Here is a 17639-nt window from a genome sequence, read left to right as displayed (position 1 = left end):
ACTAAAGCAGTCTGAGCAAGCTAGGGATGGGAGCAAGCCAGAAAGCAGCACTCCTCTACGGCCTCATTCAGGTCCTGCCTCCAGGTTCCTGGCCTGTCTTCTCTGGATTATGAATTTGTAAACTGTAAGATTAAATAAACCCTTTTGTCCCCAAGCTGATTTCGTCATGTTATGTCACAGCAACAGAAGTCCTAACTAAGACACCAGGAAAAAAGAAGATGAGAAAATAAATGCTAATGTCTGTTTGGATGAACACAAATGTTCTGCAAATACATCGTAGTCCCAGTTGTACAACATCATATTGAGCACATTCAATGAAAATTTATAATGACAAATTCTATGTTCTATGTACTTCAATAAAAATATATCATACAAATGAAAACTTACACTCTACCAATTTCCATTGCATACAACAAAACATGCTTTTAGTTTCTGGAGATAACACTTCTTCACGGAAACTCAATAAGCAAACCTTACTACTCTATAAATAAATAAATAAATAAATGTGGAGGAAAGGGGTCAGTCTGCCCCTTCTCTGTAACTGTGCTCCTTCTACAACACTCACTGTACACATATGAACCTAATAGCAAACTCCAGCAATTACTTGACTAGTGATATTTGACAGAAGACAAAATATCATTTAGCTCTACCTGGCTCATTTATCCTGCCAAAGGTATGCCGTGTGTTGTGTTTTTTTGTCTTGAAACATGTTTCACAAAAATCAAAGTCATCACAGTTTCTGCATTTGAATCTGGATCCATTGATAGGAAAAGTCTGACAGCCATCACACCTGTTTTTAAAATAGATGAGTTGATAAGAATATGAGGTCATTATTAAATAATTTTAAAAGAAAACTTATCCTCCCCAAAGAAATCCAGCAATCACAAAACCAGGAACTCACGTAACCCCTGGATGAATACTAGGCACCAACTCCATTTCTGACAGCAATCCAGTCCAGTGCGACTGCTGGGGGAAGTCCACAATGATGTCCTTCCCGTTGGCACTGAAAGCTAGCACAGGACAGAAACTGCCTGAGACTCCTCTAAAGTCAACATGAGCTACAGTTCAACTATGCTGCAGTTGTCCACATTTTATAAGGAATGCTCACAAGGAGGGACATGATGAGATACTCATGGATGGCATGCACACAAAGTCATCAACCAGCCCCAGGAAAAAAAGAGCGGGTTGACTGTGGGTGCACTAAGAAGTAGGTACAGATGCCCAATAAACTATAGTCTCTACTTTTATTCATGCTTATACGCTTATGCTAACATGTTTTTAATTATAGAAAGTCAAAATTACACTTAGTACCTTCATATATTAGGAAATAAAACCTCATTAGTAATGCTAAAACCTCCATCCTTATAGATCAATCCTCTTTCAAAACACTGGCTTAACAGCCACAATCTTTTTTTTTTTTTTAATTTATCTTTATTTTGATCATTTAAGAATTTTTTAAAGTGCCAGGCCAGCACTCAAGAGGCAGAAGCATGTGTATCTCTGTGAGTTCAAGTCGAGGCTGCGACATCCAGGGCTCTTATACACAGAGAAACCCTGTCTCAAAAAAAAAACCACAAATATTTTTAAAAAGAAAAATACTTATAAAAGTAAAATATGAAAGAAGTCATTTGTTCTTGCATAACCTGAGAAATTCTAACAATGGCCCTAACCACTGGGAAAGCATCAGTATTGTGGTATCAAAAAGAATATAAAGGGCTGGAGAGATGGCTCAGCAATTAAGAGCACTGTTTGCTCTTCCAGAGGTCCTGAGTTCAATTCCCAGCAACCACATGGTGGCTCACAACCATCTATAATGTGATCTGATGCCCTCTTCTGGCCTGCAGCTCTACATGCAGATAGAGCACGCATATAAATAAAATAAGTAAATAAATCTTTTTTTTTTTAAGTGTATAAAGATAAAATAATCAGCAATGGTGACACATGACTGTTTTTCTTTATATCAGGACCTATTCTGTTTAACCTGGCTATGTTTTATGTCTGCTACTTCTGTCCTTTACTCTATTCCTCAGACATACTCATTAAACTTTTAATAACCTTGTAAAAAGAAAGAAATGCTAAATGTATACACAAGTAAAAAGAGATTATGCTCTTTAAGGAAGCATTTGGTTGCCTGGCTATTACCTTTCACGAGCCCCACACTTTGATGAGTTACAGATCCCCACTTGTACTTCGGAGTGGTAACAGAAGCTTTGACCCGTACTTTATCACCAATCTTGATGTGAGAAGAAGAACTCGGTGGAGGATAGCCTATGGGTTTCATTGGCAAATGCATGATAATTAGTGTTTGCTCGTTTTCTGGGAACTGTGTCTCTAAGAAATACAATACATTAACAAGGAGTGTGCTCACCTATAAGCTCAACATGAATGTACCTAACCCAGTAAGTGCCCCCTTTCTGCTGCCAATCACACTGCACATTAAGGTCATGTAATCCATCTCTATCCAGTTTGATGACTTTGCCCACATCACCTTCACATACTTCTTCATATGTTCGACAGCATCTAACCATCATTCCCACCTAAAATTGAAATGCAAAGTCCAGTCAAGTACATCTAGACAAAACATACAATAGACCTAAGAGGTATTCTCTACTCCTCAGAAAAGATTTCATTTAGAACTCAGGGCGCAGGAAGGATTAAAGTGTTTTGCTGGTTAGTCTGTCACCTTGACACAAATTAGAGTCACTATGGCCTGTGGGCATGTCTGTGAGTCATTTTCTTGATTAACGATTGATGGGAGGTGGGGTGTCCATCCACTGTGGGCAATGGCATTCCTGAACAAGTAGTTTAAACAAGCTGAGCACACTGTGAAGAGTAAAACCAGTAAGCTGCATTTCTGCATGATGTGTGCTTCAGCGCCTGTCTCCAGATTCTTGCCCTCAGTCACTGCCCTGACTTCTCTACTTGACAGGCTGTGACTGGGACATGTAAGCCAAATAAACCTCTTCCTACTCAGGTTGTTTTTAGTTAGATGTTTTATCATAGTAGCAGCAAACTAAGATAAGTAGCATTTAGATTAAGGGGAACCAGATTTCTCTGGGAAGTAAGTGTGTGTGTGTGTGTGTGTGTGTGTGTGTGTGTGTGTGTGTGTGTGTGTGTGTGATCTTCTTCCACCAAACACCATAGCTAGAGATTAGTGTACATACAAAAGGGCACTCTCATCATCAAACACATCCTACAGCTGATAAATTTATCATGATAATAATAAGCAAATCGAAGCTTCTTGGTCACTTTTATAAGCAGCAGCCCATCAATTAGTAGGTCTAGGTTTGGTGAACTTATTGCAGAACAAGCAAGATGAGTGAGTGTCCACACAACAGACGCTTATCACCATGAGAACCTAAAAAGCCTTCCTACCAAAGTCTCAGCATGAGAGCAGTCCGTTCACACTCTATTTGAGCCTTTCTAACTGGATGTTACCATCATCCCAAGAGCACGCTACCTCTCTGAGGGTCTTTTCTTTCTCATTCCTATAGCACCCATGTTTCCTTCTAATATACAGATCTTACTGGCCAGTCTGACTGTCTTCCACTCACTGGATAGCAGACTCCCCAAGGGCAGGGTCTCTGTCAACTCATATATTTGAGAGATGCTCAAGTATTTGTCAGATAGAAGCTGAGCAAGGCTCTTCATAAGCAATGCCCACCTGAACGTTCTCTCTCACATACACGGCGTAATCATCATTACTCAGGAAATCAGCACGCTTCTTGTAAGTCTGGCTCTCAGTCACAACAGCACCAGCAGCCTAAATAACATAAACACATTTGAAAAAGAATTGAGATATACACTTAAGACAGACCGTTGGCTGGGCATGGTGGCACACATCTTTAACCCTAGTAGGCAGAGACAGATGGATCTCTGGGAGTTTGAGATCCTTCTGGTCTACATAGCTCCATGCCAGCCAAAGCCACATAATGAGACCCTAGTGTAAAGAACAAAACAAAACAAACAAGTAAAAACAAACAAGCCACACTGAAATCTATAATATAACCTGCATATTCTTTATAAAAATCTTCCTACCTTAATAGGAATAGCATAGTATGCAAAATAAATCTTTGTAAAAAAATTTTTAATTATTATGTATTATATTTATTATATTATATTAAATGAGTGTTCTGCATGTATGCACTCAGAGAGCACAGACTGAAGTTAGGTACAGTTACAGACCACCACATGTCTGGGTGCTGAGGACTGCTGGCTGGGATGGTTGGCCTTGGCTGGCTCTCTTTATGTATCTCAAGCTAGTCTCCAACTCTTGATCCTTATGCCTCAGTTTCCAAGTGGTATTACAGGCCTGAAGTACCATGCCAGGTAACGTTTTTAAACAGAGGGTATTTCTATGCTTCTGAGGCTAATCACAAACGTGCTGCATAACTCAGACCACCAGCCTTGAACTCATGATCCTCCTGCTGTAGAAGACCCAGCATGTTTATTTGTATTTTAGCCAGATAATATCAACATTGTTAAGACTGGCTTTGAACTCTCAGGCTCAATCGATCCTCCTGCTCAGTGTCCAGAGTAACTGTGTCTACAAGAGACATAACCTTTCAATACTTTGGTATCTTCTAAAAGCTACCTAACATTACTAGATAGATTGCTGTACAATGGTTTGTTTTGAAGCTAGAAAAACTTGAATGGAGAAAACCTGACCATCATCTCAGAAGCAAAACAAGTAACTAGCAGAACTGTAGGTAAATCCTATAGAATAGTGCACAGGGGATGCACTGATTCTTTCAAGGGCTGGGGAAAAAGTAGCATGTGAGAATCATCATATAAGACAGGCAGGACATGTGAAAGCCACTGACCACAGGATAAGGGGTATCGTCCACATCCTCCACCACCTCCTCATCTGAATACTCGTCAGATACTGTTTCTGCATCCGAGAACTCTGTAACCTGGACATCAGAGTGGTCTAGCAGCCACCCAACCAAGGCTTCCACACCTAAGAGCAAAAGCACTCAGCTGCCATCAAGACCATTAGCACTGAACTTCAAACCCACAAGCAAGCCAAGTACAAAAGTCATACCAGGCAAACCGGATGCATTCCCAGAAGTGCCAGTGAGGGACTTCAGAGCAAACTCTATATTCTTCCTAGGAAACCCCATTTCCATGAGCTGCACCACAATAGGGAGAGCAGGAGCTGGTGACTGCCTGCGCTTCTTTGCCCTGGCAAGATGGATGTGCTGTACAGAGACTGGGGTTGTGGCTTCACTGGAGCTGCAGTCTTCACATCCTGGACTTGAAGGATGTGTGGATTCCACTGCCAAACACTGACAGAGGGCCAAAGCAGCAGCCTAGGCAGATAAGGAAGTGTGTAAGTGTCCTATCTAATCTCTACCATCTGAGGAAATGCAAACGACCAACTTCATCTATGAGCTGCATTCGGGAAGCCCAGGTTTATGAGTGCATCTCAAAATAAATTACTAAAACATGTTAGAGAAGGAAAAAGCTAAGCAGGAAAAGGAAAAGGAAAAGAATGGTAGTCAAATAATGCTACTGACTGCTTTATTACAGAGCTAGTCAATCAGTCATTCACAATTAAGTACACTGAATTAAAACTGTCAAGATTAGAGAAAGTGTACCTCAAGTTCCTGTTTATCAAATATAGCCTTCACAGGAGATGGCTGGGTGGCTGAGGACAGTAACTGCTGCAGGAGGATCATGGGAGGCTGTGGCCCTTCAGGTGACATGTCCCCAAGATCAGGGGATGCAACAGCTCCATCATCTGAATTTGAAAGTAAAATCTGTACATACTACTCTTAAACAGCCAGGCATGAGAGTTCCACCCACCCCTCAGACTTACAAATCTTGTAAGATGACAATTGCATTTACAGTCAGGCCACCTGCTTTATGACCTGTTTATTTATATCCTTTGTATAATGTTCTATTAGAATACTTCCTTTCTTTCATATCTATGTAAACATATCTGTTAAGATACCTGTATGAAGGGCTCCAGTCTCCTGAACTGCTGGCTGAGACAGTATCTGCCTTAGTTTGTCTTGGTGAGAAAGCAGTGCCCGTCCTGCTTTCAGGATGTACAGCTTTAACTGCTGGCTCCGCAGCAGGTCCAAGTCTACTTGCCCTATGGAACAAAAGAACCCAGTAAGGACCACATCTCCACCTCACTCTCTCTTCTTCACCATCTCTGCAACTGGAAGGCAGTGGCATGCCCTTCGGGAATGAACTGATCGAACATATCAGGGACACATTATTTTCATTGAGGAAGAGCTGAGAGAAATCTTCTGACCACTAAGTTTTCTTCCTTCAAAGCACTAGATATCCATCCTCACAGGCTGAACTGAAGACTAGCACCACATAAGCACTTATTTCCATCACTAAATGTTTCCCAAATTACTGAAATTCCAACCAGACACAAATAAACCATTTTCATCTTTTCTTGTAATATTCCTATGAGGGATTCTGTAGAAGCATCTAGTTTAACTGAAGCCATTTCCCTAGAATGAGCTCTCTGGTCCAGTGATGCGAAGCTGTTCTACTAACGTCTGACAGCAGACAAAGAAAACCACAAGACAGTCTGTACAGACAGGAGCAGCTTTCCTTAGCAGGGGGTCCTGGTGATGAGGCCCACGCAGAATACGGCCCACCAGTTAGCACAACCACAATGGGTGTGCAGCTGAGAGGCAGGGGCCTGACAACTACATGTCCTGAGGACTTTATGATGTTATGGAGCATCTCTCTGCTTGTTGCCCTTGTGGTCACCACATCCCTCACTGGGCAATATCACTGGTACTCACAATAACAATACTCGATCTCTTTCAGGCATTGCTGTTGAAGCAGATTAATGACTCAACCACCACCCTTGAGAAGAACCTACAGATATAAATTGCTAACAGTGACCACTACCCTTAGAAAGAATTTAGAAAACTAGGTTAGGTTAAGATGTTTTTGTCAGTGGCTCTGATTGTAGAAAATCTGAGGAAAAATTCGAAGTTCAGAAAGAGACACTCTTAACAGTTGAGCTAGGGACTTTTTGAGGTTAGGGAGCAAAAACAATACCCTAATTAGCACTCTGGATGAAGCTGGGCTGGTGATCAAGGCAATGATTAACTTCTTGAACTCATTTTCGCCCTCAACTTCCTGATATGATTTCATAAAAATTATAAATAAGGAGATATGCATCTTGAGGACTTAAAGTAGAAATGGTTGATTGTTTTTATATAAAAGTTTAGACTTGTAATTCTTTTAAGATTTTTATAAGATTACATTGTTGTTTTAAAGAAAGTAAAGTCTTAGTCATTCATTATAAAGACTCGGGAAAGAATGCTGGAGTAAAAACCTGCTAGCTCAGAGAGGCAGAGAAAACACCCAGCTGACTTTCCTACTCAGCTCATGTACTAGAGAAAAAAACCAAAAAGCCCAAAGCCGAAAGCCCAAATCCAAAAACCAAAAGCTTGCTAGCTCAGCTGGCAGACCAAGAGGAAAAGCAAAAAGACTAAATGCCAAAAAGCTTGCTAGCTCATAGCTCAAAAACCCCCTCTTATCCACACTGTCTTAAATACCCTTCAACTCAAAGTCCCTCCTACTCTTTAATTCCTGTCAGCTGGTTTCTAGCTCTGCCTCTTGACCTAGGGTTAACTTTATAAAAATTCTGTGTATAAGAAGCTCTTGGATTAAAGGAGTGTATCCGGGCTCAACCAAACCAAAAAAGAAACAGGGTTTTACAATATCGGGTTTCACAATGGGACCAAATATCCTCCAACATTACTTCATAAGATAAATAATAAAAATGATTCTTTTCTTTGTAACTGCAAATTGCAGACTGCCAGTAAAGAGAAAGTGGCTAAAAAAATTACCTTGCTTGCTTACATTTTGTTAATCTATAACAAGTTGCTTAGCTGTAAATGCATGTGTGTTCTTGGGAATCATTTTTTTGCATAAAATATGCAGAACATGTGAACATGTGAGGGTACTGGGAAACATGTTTTTCTTACATACATTCACTATAATCATGCACTTAAAGACAGATAGAATGTAAGTACATTGTGATTTTTGTACTACTTGAAAGATTTTGCTAGAACATAGAAGCTGTGGGAGAAAAAATAAAGTTGTTGGAGTTTGTTCCATCCACCAGATGTGTACATGTATATACGCATACATGTATATATGCATATGTGTATTGTGTAGTGGAAGTTTTGATTTCTTTGAAAACTCAGTTATGTTATATAAATATGTTTTTGTTTTTAATCCCAAGTGTGGGATATGGGGCTTTTTAGTTTGTCCACAACTGTTACAGGCTTGGAGAGAGACATGATCTTTGCCAGCTGCAGATCGTTTAATTCTGAGGACACAGATGGCTTAAATGCCAGAGCACTGAGAAAAAAAGGAGCCCAAGGAGGAAGAAGGTTGCTGCCAGTTCGTCCTGCTACTGAGTTTGCCATTTGCTGGTAAGCTGGACTGATGGATATACTGACTGTAAAGACTGGACTTGCCCCAAGGAACTAAGCCTAAAGAGGTCTAAGTCCCCTTTCCCCTCTAACCTTTCTCTCCTACCCAGTGTTGTGGGGTTGGAGGGGAGGAAGAAATATAAGAACTCAAATAAAGTAGATAAAACTACACCAACAAATGTGTATACGTATATTTGTGATTATGTGTATATGGATATATGTAAAGTGGTTGGAGCTCACTCTTTGGAGTGTGAGCCATCCTGTGTGTGTGTGTGTGTGTGTGTGTGTGTGTGTGTGTGTGTGTGTCTGTCTAACTGCTGGAGTTTATTAGAGCTTGCTTGTTGCAGCTTATCTTGCTTCGCCCATCAAGTGTGTGTGTGAGTGTATGATTCTTTTCCCCCTTTTCTTTCTTCTTTTTTGCTTCCAGACCAGAGAATCAAACTTTGTACCCCCAGAAAAGTCTGCTGAGTGATCAGTCACCAACTCTATGCCCACCACCTCAGTCTACCCTGAACCCAGCACAAGTGTTAGGTTTAGAGAATAAAAATATAGGAGCCCTTGGACACTAAACTTGACCAACTGGAAGAACATTTTGGTTACCATGGTGGCAACTGGGAGAAAGTAGTCTGAATTTGAGGCAAACAGTTGCTTATATCCATGGGCCCTCCATTCAGAGTTGTGAGCTGCAGACTCAAAATAAAGGTGATTGCCATCATAAAGTCTAGAGCAACAATGACGAATATGGAGAGAAAACTGGCAGACAGATTGAGTTGGGGATTACAAATGAAGCCAAAAGGATTCCAATGGTATAAGGAGCAAGTAAAGAAACAAACTCTCAGACTGAACAATAGGCAAGAAAAGGAAAACCACAAGGATAGTATCCCAGAGCCTAAGGGAAAAAGGTTTAAGCAAGCTGCCCACCACACACAGACAAAGGGCTGACACTGGGGTGTCCTGCACTCGAGAGCCAGCAGAGAGAAAGGAACTCAATATCATGAGAGTTTGCTAAGAATACACACTGACAGTCAGAATTCATGGGTTCCAAATATAAGGTCAAAGGCAAAATTCTAAAAAGTATCTTATATTCCTAACTACAGACTGGTAAGTGCTAAATCCATGTGAACTCCAAAGCTTCAGCAGTCATATGAACCCACTCTAAATAAAGGCAAACAATGCTGGTTCACATTATTTTAAACAAGAGCACTATATACTCACCTGCAAAGGCCTGTTTGGCTGATTTCTTTGTTTTGTGCTTTTCCAATTTGCTTCCAGCAAGGTTCACCAATTCAGCCCAGACAGAAAGCATGGGCTCCGTGAAAGGCAGGTTGTTTACACTAAAGGCCACAGCAGGGAGCTGAAGAAAGGGCACAGAAACTTTCAAGGAGTTGCTAATGAGGTTAACAAATAGACTGAAGCTTATTAGAGCATGAGCCCTGAATATACATACTGCAAGTCATGTCCTACCTGAGAATAACTCTGAAAAATCACAGGAAGATAAGAGAGAAAGTGTGTGTGTGTGTGTGTGTGTGTGTGTGTGTGTGTGTATGTGTGTGTGTGTGTGTGTGTACACACATGTGTGTATCAGCTATCATCTATATTAATGCTTCATTACCAGCTTGTCAATAACACATGAGGGAAGTAGCTATAATCTAAGACATTTTTCTGTACATTCTAATTTTCTATATATATTTACTCCTATAATAACCAAAACACTCATTTTATTTTAAAAATTACAGTCAAATTGCACTTAAGTTACATCAAAATTATATAAACCTTCTCTATTATCCCTAAGTCACAGGCTTATGCTACAGCAGCTACTTAAGCTATGGCACTCAACATGATTAAAAATCATTTTGCTAACTAAAGAGACTTTTTAAAGAAATCATTGTTTTAGAAGTCCAATTATTCAATAAAAATTTTTTTAGAAACTCCCATTTTAAACTGTTAAAACTACCTTATAGATTGTTAATCCTGTTTTATGTCTATGAGGCTAAAAGTACCCTGGCTGTACGCTTCCTAGGAGAGAAGCCTTTCGTAGGAGTATAAACTAGCACAGGAAGAGAATGAGGTAAGTCTCCGGACTGGCATTGCAAGTTCTGAGGCTACAAGCCAGCTTCACCCCTAACCATGGGGAGCTGAGCACAAGTTACATACCGGTTTGAGCTGATTCAGTGGGCAAACTCGGCACATCCGCATGTCACAGAACTGCACAGTGATTCTGCCTTTTGGGGTGATGCGTGTCACTGTGCCCTCTCCAAACTCATCATGCATGACCTGGCCTCCCAGGCGCAGGCGGCCGTCAATCCCTCCAATCACAGCGAGAACTGCCATGAGGCCCCCCACTTCAAGGTTCTCAGAGTCTGGGAAGTAGTCTTCTAACAGGGCCTAGTGCAGAAGGGAAACGGCAAGTATGAAATGGAAAGCCCTCCGAGCTGCCTGTCCCTACAAGTTTGGCTAAACTTAAGTCATCTTATTTTATTTACTATTTATAAATTTATTTTAGCACAAAGGATCTCACTACGTTGTCCCAGACTTGAAGGCTCAAGCAATTCTTCTGCCTTAACCCTTTAGGCAGCTGGGAATACAGGCATACACTATGCTTACTTTCTGAATTGTTAATTTCTTCAATAATTATTTCCACTAAAATGCCCTTAAATATTGAAATAAAAATGCTTTGTGTTTTTCTTTTTCTTTTTTTGGTTTTACAAGACAGAGTTTCTCTGTATAGCCTTGGCTATCCTAGACTTGCTTTGTAGACCAGGCTGGCCTCAAACTCAAGAGACCTGCCTACTTCCACCTTGCTGAGTGCAAGGATTACAGGCATACACTGCCACGCCCAGCTAATGCTTTGTGTTTTAAAAGATAATTTAATAGCTAAGGTCCCACCGTGTTTATTTGAAAACATGGAACACACCCTTTCTGACGTCTTTCCAGCACAGCTGTGTGTGACAGAGCAAAGCTGGGAGTTAATGTATTTGTTGATGAGGCCATTCCACTGGGTCAGGGAGTGCAGGGTGCGCAGCAGCCCCACCACCTCTTCAGCCAGAGTACTGCTGTGGGTGGCAGTCAGGGAAGCCTGGGGCCGGGCCCTCCGCTTCCTCAGTGTGGACTCTGAAGCAGAGAGAAAAGTTGTGTTACACGCTGCTTGCTAAACAGGAGTTAATAAGAAAAGGCACAGCCACTCACCTCTAAGTAATGGGACATCAGAAGAACAAGTCGTGAGCAAACTGCCCAGGAAGCCAAACAGCTTCTCCACAAGACACTTCATGTCCCGTGCCCTTTCTGTCTTGTCCCATGATGGAAGAACTGCTTGTAGTAAATGAACAGCTAAAATCTGATCAAACACAACATAAAATGACAATGTCAAACAAAGACATTAGGCATTTTTACCTTCTTTCTACTTTTATCCTTTAATAAAATCAATGATGTACAACTTTGACATTCATTATTAATCAAGTTGGTTAATCGGAATGATTATTAGAAATTCAAAATAAATGTGTATATTTAAGAGGAAACCATTCTTTAAACTTAATTATTGGAAACCACTCTACTAGTCCAATGGGCACAACTAGTAGAGCAGTTGTGAAAAGACAAATAAACTCATTAGCAACTTAAATAACTGCAGTAATTAAGAACCTCAGCAGCCAAAGCCAGAAGAACAACTCTGTTTTACTTGTTGCTATTTTCTATATTCACTGTCAATGAAGAAGCCTGGTTATAAGGGTCTGGTAACTTCAGTACTGCCCTGCTTCTCAGTGAACCGAGTTTTACCACCAGCACATTACCTGCCTCTGCAGCGAGGCAGCAGTGAAGGGCGCATGCCCTTCCACAATCTTCATGAGCAGAGTGATCCACCTTGGGGAGCTGAGAGCACCACAGGCCTGTGGAGTGAGTGCAATGCTCCGAACGAAGCCCAGTGTACACCAGCTCCTGTGCTGCTCCCTGGCCACCAGTCTGTCTGGAGGAGCTGCCAGGAGACACAAAACATGCTGGCGTCAAGTCCCTAGAAATCAGAGCAATAGCACAACCCCCATGAATAAATAACCAACTAATGCATTTTTGGCGATAAGGACTATGTGAGAGGAGTGGAGGGAGGCTTTTAGTTTAGCTCAACAAATGTTTCACACCATTTAAAAAAAAAAACTTTAAAGAGCATGTAACTCAAATTAGTTAATTTAATCCATTTATACTGTTTCTAGGCAATGTAAACTATAATGCTAACAGCAGCAGTTTACAATGTGTATCTATTATACTTTGTAATCTCATGTGCCTTAAAGGTCCCCATGGTCTCATTCTGATCTACATAATAAAATGTCCAATCCGAGCTTAGAACTCGGCACTAAAAGAATGAGAATAAACTTTCCTGATTTTTTTCTTATGTAGCCAAAACACACAATCCTCCCACCTCCACTTCTCCAATGTTGGGATTAGAGGGACATGCTAATATGCCAGGAAGAATAAAGTTTCTGTTCCTTCTGGATTCTCAGGATGTGTCCCCTTCTACTCCCTCTCAAGCTAGATGTGCAGCCTGAAATCTCAGTTCCCATGGGTCTCTGCTGGGATCCTCCAAGATCCTACTGCTAAAACAGCAGTGACTTATCTTCCCATGGCCCCATGTTGCCTTTCTGCCCTCCAAGAAGGACAGGGACAGGGACACATGCAAGACATGAGTTCCCATACCAATATTCACTCTCATAAATTCACATATATACTAATGACATTAAACCAAAAAATTACTCAGATACTCAACTATTCTCTGCTATAGTCACTCACATACACCCACACATGCTCTCCTATACCACTACCACAATCACTAGTAGAATCATAACCATGCAATCCCCATTCATCATACATATACATATTAGAACTTAGCATGCAAGCCCACATTCTCCATGCAATCCCTCTCCCATATACACATAAAATATGTTTAGACAATTACTCAGACACACTCAACCACGCATACACATGCATTTGCACTCATATCCATCTATGCACATACATGTGCTCACTTTCTTGCTGTGTCATTAACCAAACCCCCTCCTAGTACACACTCAAAATTCTGACCTTTACTCCCATATAATTTCACAATAATACAATCACACAAATTGCCATCTGACACAGACACAATGCACGTGCTCACTTACGTATACATACTCAATACCTGCATCCATACTATCACTAATTATCCCAACTGAAAGGGGACAGTATCAGCTCAGGACCCCCAAGACCCAAGTTCTCAGTACAAGGGAGATTTATTTGTACTAGAGGAACAAATGGCATGGATAAGAGACAAACAAATGAGATAGAGGACAAAGGAGAAGGGGAAGGGAACAAGAACAGAGAGGAGACACACACCGCCCATAGGCAAATGGCGGTTTATAACCGTAAACGGGGAAGCCCTGTGTTAGGATGAGGTGCTAATTTTAACTAGACAGGTTAATTGGGCCAAAGGGGGCTTTTGATTGCTGGCCTTCCATACTTTGATAGCTGGATCTTGGTAGTCAGCCTCAGAAGGAAGTGACCACATAAGGAAATAGACGTTGGTGGCTAGCTTTAGGAATGACATTTTTAGCAAGGCTGAAGGTCTAAGGAGAAGGGCCAGGCCTGCCAGAGCCATGTTGGTCATGCTTGAGCTTGCTAGGGTCCCTTCAATAACCACATGTACTCATTTTTATGCCCCTCATCCACATACGCATTCCCTTACTTTCACTGCCACTGCCACTTACGCATGCTCATTACGCATACTCGGTTTTGTACTCAGCTCAGTAGCACACCTACGTACCCTCAATCACTCCTGTACACTCACCCATACTTCATATATGCTCATTCTAATTACTCTCGCACACTTGCAACCATACAGCTGGCACATATGTACATGTTCATTCATACTACACTTGATGCAACTACTTGCCCACATCGATACTCGCTCACTCAAACCAAACCTTCATGCTTCCAACACAAAGTCAGCCCTTCATGGTGACAGCTATTCTTGGCTCTCAACATGACTACATGAAATTAACTAAAACCCAAGATGCGGGGTCCACTTGTGAAGGATTTTTCTTGATTAGATCATTTGACGTAGAAAGACCCATCTTAAATCTGAGCTACACCTTCTGGTGGCAGCCTACATAAAGGACATAGAACAGTGGTTCTCAACCTTCCTAAAGCTATGGTTACTTAATACAGTTTCTCTTATTTGTTGCTGCTTTCTAACTGTAATTTTGCTACTGTTATAAATAGTAATATCTGATATGTGACCCCTGTTAAAGAGTCACCTGACCCTCAAGGGAGTCGCAACCCACTAGTTGAGAATCACTGACATAAATGAAGACCTGTTTGCTCTTTGCCTGCTTGCCCTCACTTTCACTGGCAAGCTTGTTCCCTCCCTGGTATTAAAGCCTACTTCTTTGGGATTCTAGCATATAATGAAAACCAGTAGAGACATTCACCTTTGTGGACCACACAACTACTGGACTCTTGGACTTCCTGTTGGGAGACAGTCCTTGCTGGGACAGTCGGACCACAGCCTTTAAGCCTAGCTCATAAACGCTAAGTTTATACTGATAGAACCAGATTCATTCTATCCGCTCTCTTTCTCTAGAGAAATATGACTAAAACGTTCAGCAATCATAAGCACATTCTGTCTCATGTAAACATACTGAAATCTAAACACGCACACAGAGCTAATACACGGATACTCTTATCCAATCACAAATGTATCCAAGCACATATGTGTGCATTCACATTCACAAATCTGCTAACAGTCACATAGGTTCAAAAGTTCTTTGAGTCATACACACCCTTAGGCACACACTTCTTCAGCTGCATCTGCCATAAATACTTTTGACACTCACTGAGAACACCAACATTTGATCCTACTTGAAAATAAGGTCTCTGCAGATTAATGCTACAGACTGAGATAACATGCTAGATTGACTTGAAGTCAAAGCAGATTCCCACAAGAGGGAAAAAGGTCATAATGTGATGCAGACCACATGAAGACAGATGCAGAGACTACCAGTGAAATCTAGAGCACAAGATCGACAAGAAAAGGAAAAGGGGATCTTCCTTTAGAAATCAGGGAAGGACCATGGCTCTGCAGACAACCTGCCTTGAAGATTTCTCATCTCTAGAACTCTAGGGGAGCAGCATTAGAGGTTGACTAGTTCCCACACAGCTCCCCCAACCCCACTCGCATATGAAAGTGCTAATTAATCCTAGTATCTCAAAAATTATCTTGTTTGGAAACGGAGTCATTGGAGATATATAAATTAGACTGGATGAGGTTAACAGGTATCCCTGCAAAAAGTAAATCTCAAACAAATGCACACAAGAACACATGCCAGAGGAAATCATGTGGACAAGAATATACAGACAAGGTTGATGTGTGTACAACCCAAAAAATGCCAAGCAAGCCACCAATGCTACAGAAGCCTAGGACGGACTCTCACTGGTTGCCTCAGAAGGAACTAGCTCTGCCATGATTCATTTATCACATCTTGTTTATAATGCCTTATACAGCAGCCACAGGAACCATATTACATAAATCCTCACATACATGCTGCAGATTTATCCACACCACACAAACACGAGAGATTTACACACATACATCCATGCTGAGTCTCTGTGGCTCACAATTATTCATTTCATACATGGCTTATCTGTTGTTCCGCTTTCCACTAGCATCCGAAGCAGTCCGCACAAAGTCTTGGTGGCCTCGTTCTGCATGATGTCAGCATGAACTCCAACAGAGAGACACAGAGTCTGCAGTAAGTTCACAACACTGGTCAGCATCATCGCTGTGGGATGAATGTTCCTTTCACCTTGTTCAGCTTCTGAAAAGGATGGAAATAAGAAACAGCATTCCCAAATAAAATTGTCTGTGGATGGCATTTAATACTACATTCTTTTTTCTTTTCAAAGACTTGATGACTTTGAAGGTTTTTAGGTTCACAGTAAAATTAAGAAGATACAAAGATCTAACAAACTTTTAATACTAGAAAGGGAAATATCACAAGAAAAGGTGAAATTTAGAATTAATTCTCTTTCTCCCTTTCTTCTTTTTTCCCAAGAGACAGGGTCTCACTATGTTGTTCAGCATAGCTCAACAGAGAGCCTCCTGTCTCAGTCTCCCGCCACTACACCTGGCTCTCCCAATCATTTCTGTCCCCACCTTCCTTAAAGAAAATGAGATTTAGTGGGAAGGGGTGCAGGTGTACATATGTGTAGTGGCCAGAGGAAAACCTCAGGTGTCTTCTTGCTTCAGGTAACACCCATTTTGATTTTGAGACACCTTTCACTAACACTTGCAAACTGCTGATTAGGATAGCATGTCTGACCTGTGAGTCGGAGAGCAAGCAGAGTTTGGATTACAAGCACATGTATTACCACACCAGCTTTTATCTGGGAATCCAATTCAGGTCCTCATGCTTGCGCAATAATAAGTACTTATGAACTGAGCTATCTATTCCACCCTAAAAAATGAGACTTTAGTGTAATTGCTGGCTTTTTAAAGAACTCAGTTACGTTATGTAAATGTTTTGTTTTAATCCCAAGTGTGGGCTATGGGGCTATCTTAGTTTGTCCACAACTGTTAACTATGATTGCCTTGTGGAGGCCTGGAGAGGAGCATGATCTTTGCCAGCTGCAGATAGTTTAATTCTGAGGCCACTGAGAAGAGATCAATGCCAGAGCACTGAGGAAAAAAAGGAGCCCAAGGAGGAAGAAAGTTGCTGCTGGTTCGTCCTGCTACTGAGTTTGCTGTTTGCTGGTAAGCTGGACTGATGGATATACTGACTATGAAGACTGGACTTGCCCCAAGGAACTAAGTCTAAAGAGGTCTAAGGCCCCTTTCCCCTCTAACCTTTCTCTCCTACCTAGTGTTGTGGGGTTGGAGGGGAGGTAGAAATATAAGAACCCAAATAAAGTGGATAAAACTATACCAACACTTTGGAGTATCATTTTGTTAAAGTAACCTTATTAAATACCTCAGAAGCAAAGAAATGACTACAAGGTTTCCCTTCTTTAGAAAGACAATTTATCAAATGTCTGGGAGCTACACCCCAAGTGAAGGCAAAGCATCAGCGTGTGATAGGCCACCTGCACAGCCAGTCAAATCTAGCTTTAGGACAAGGCCACCACTGTCACATCTTCCCTGGCTCTAACTCTACAATTAGGAATGCCCACAGATATAGCTGAGAAAAGAAAAGGGCCTCA

General features: G+C 41.3%; 1 protein-coding gene across 2 annotated transcripts in view; it reads right to left on the bottom strand.

The window, feature by feature from the left end:
• Window positions 1-17639, bottom strand: part of HERC2 (HECT and RLD domain containing E3 ubiquitin protein ligase 2) — a 176555-nt gene that overhangs the window by 76742 nt on the left and 82174 nt on the right. For both annotated transcript variants that reach the window (XM_084771347.1, XM_084771348.1), the window contains exons 38-52: window positions 16076-16258; window positions 12209-12390; window positions 11610-11757; window positions 11338-11534; window positions 10578-10808; window positions 9639-9777; window positions 5957-6100; window positions 5601-5743; window positions 5045-5312; window positions 4824-4960; window positions 3665-3763; window positions 2369-2537; window positions 2143-2268; window positions 902-1010; window positions 651-790 (exon numbers count right to left, since the gene is read on the bottom strand). In XM_084771347.1, coding sequence (XP_084627473.1) covers window positions 651-790; window positions 902-1010; window positions 2143-2268; window positions 2369-2537; window positions 3665-3763; window positions 4824-4960; window positions 5045-5312; window positions 5601-5743; window positions 5957-6100; window positions 9639-9777; window positions 10578-10808; window positions 11338-11534; window positions 11610-11757; window positions 12209-12390; window positions 16076-16258 — 2415 coding nt within the window. The remainder of the gene's footprint in view (window positions 1-650; window positions 791-901; window positions 1011-2142; window positions 2269-2368; window positions 2538-3664; window positions 3764-4823; window positions 4961-5044; window positions 5313-5600; window positions 5744-5956; window positions 6101-9638; window positions 9778-10577; window positions 10809-11337; window positions 11535-11609; window positions 11758-12208; window positions 12391-16075; window positions 16259-17639) is intronic.

The sequence above is a fragment of the Acomys minous genome, assembly GCF_964271855.1.
Source record: "Acomys minous genome assembly, chromosome: 2".
NCBI classification, from domain to species: Eukaryota; Metazoa; Chordata; class Mammalia; order Rodentia; family Muridae; genus Acomys; species Acomys minous.
The sequence above is the reverse complement of the archived record's forward strand: the minus strand, read 5'-3'. Positions and strand labels throughout refer to the sequence as shown.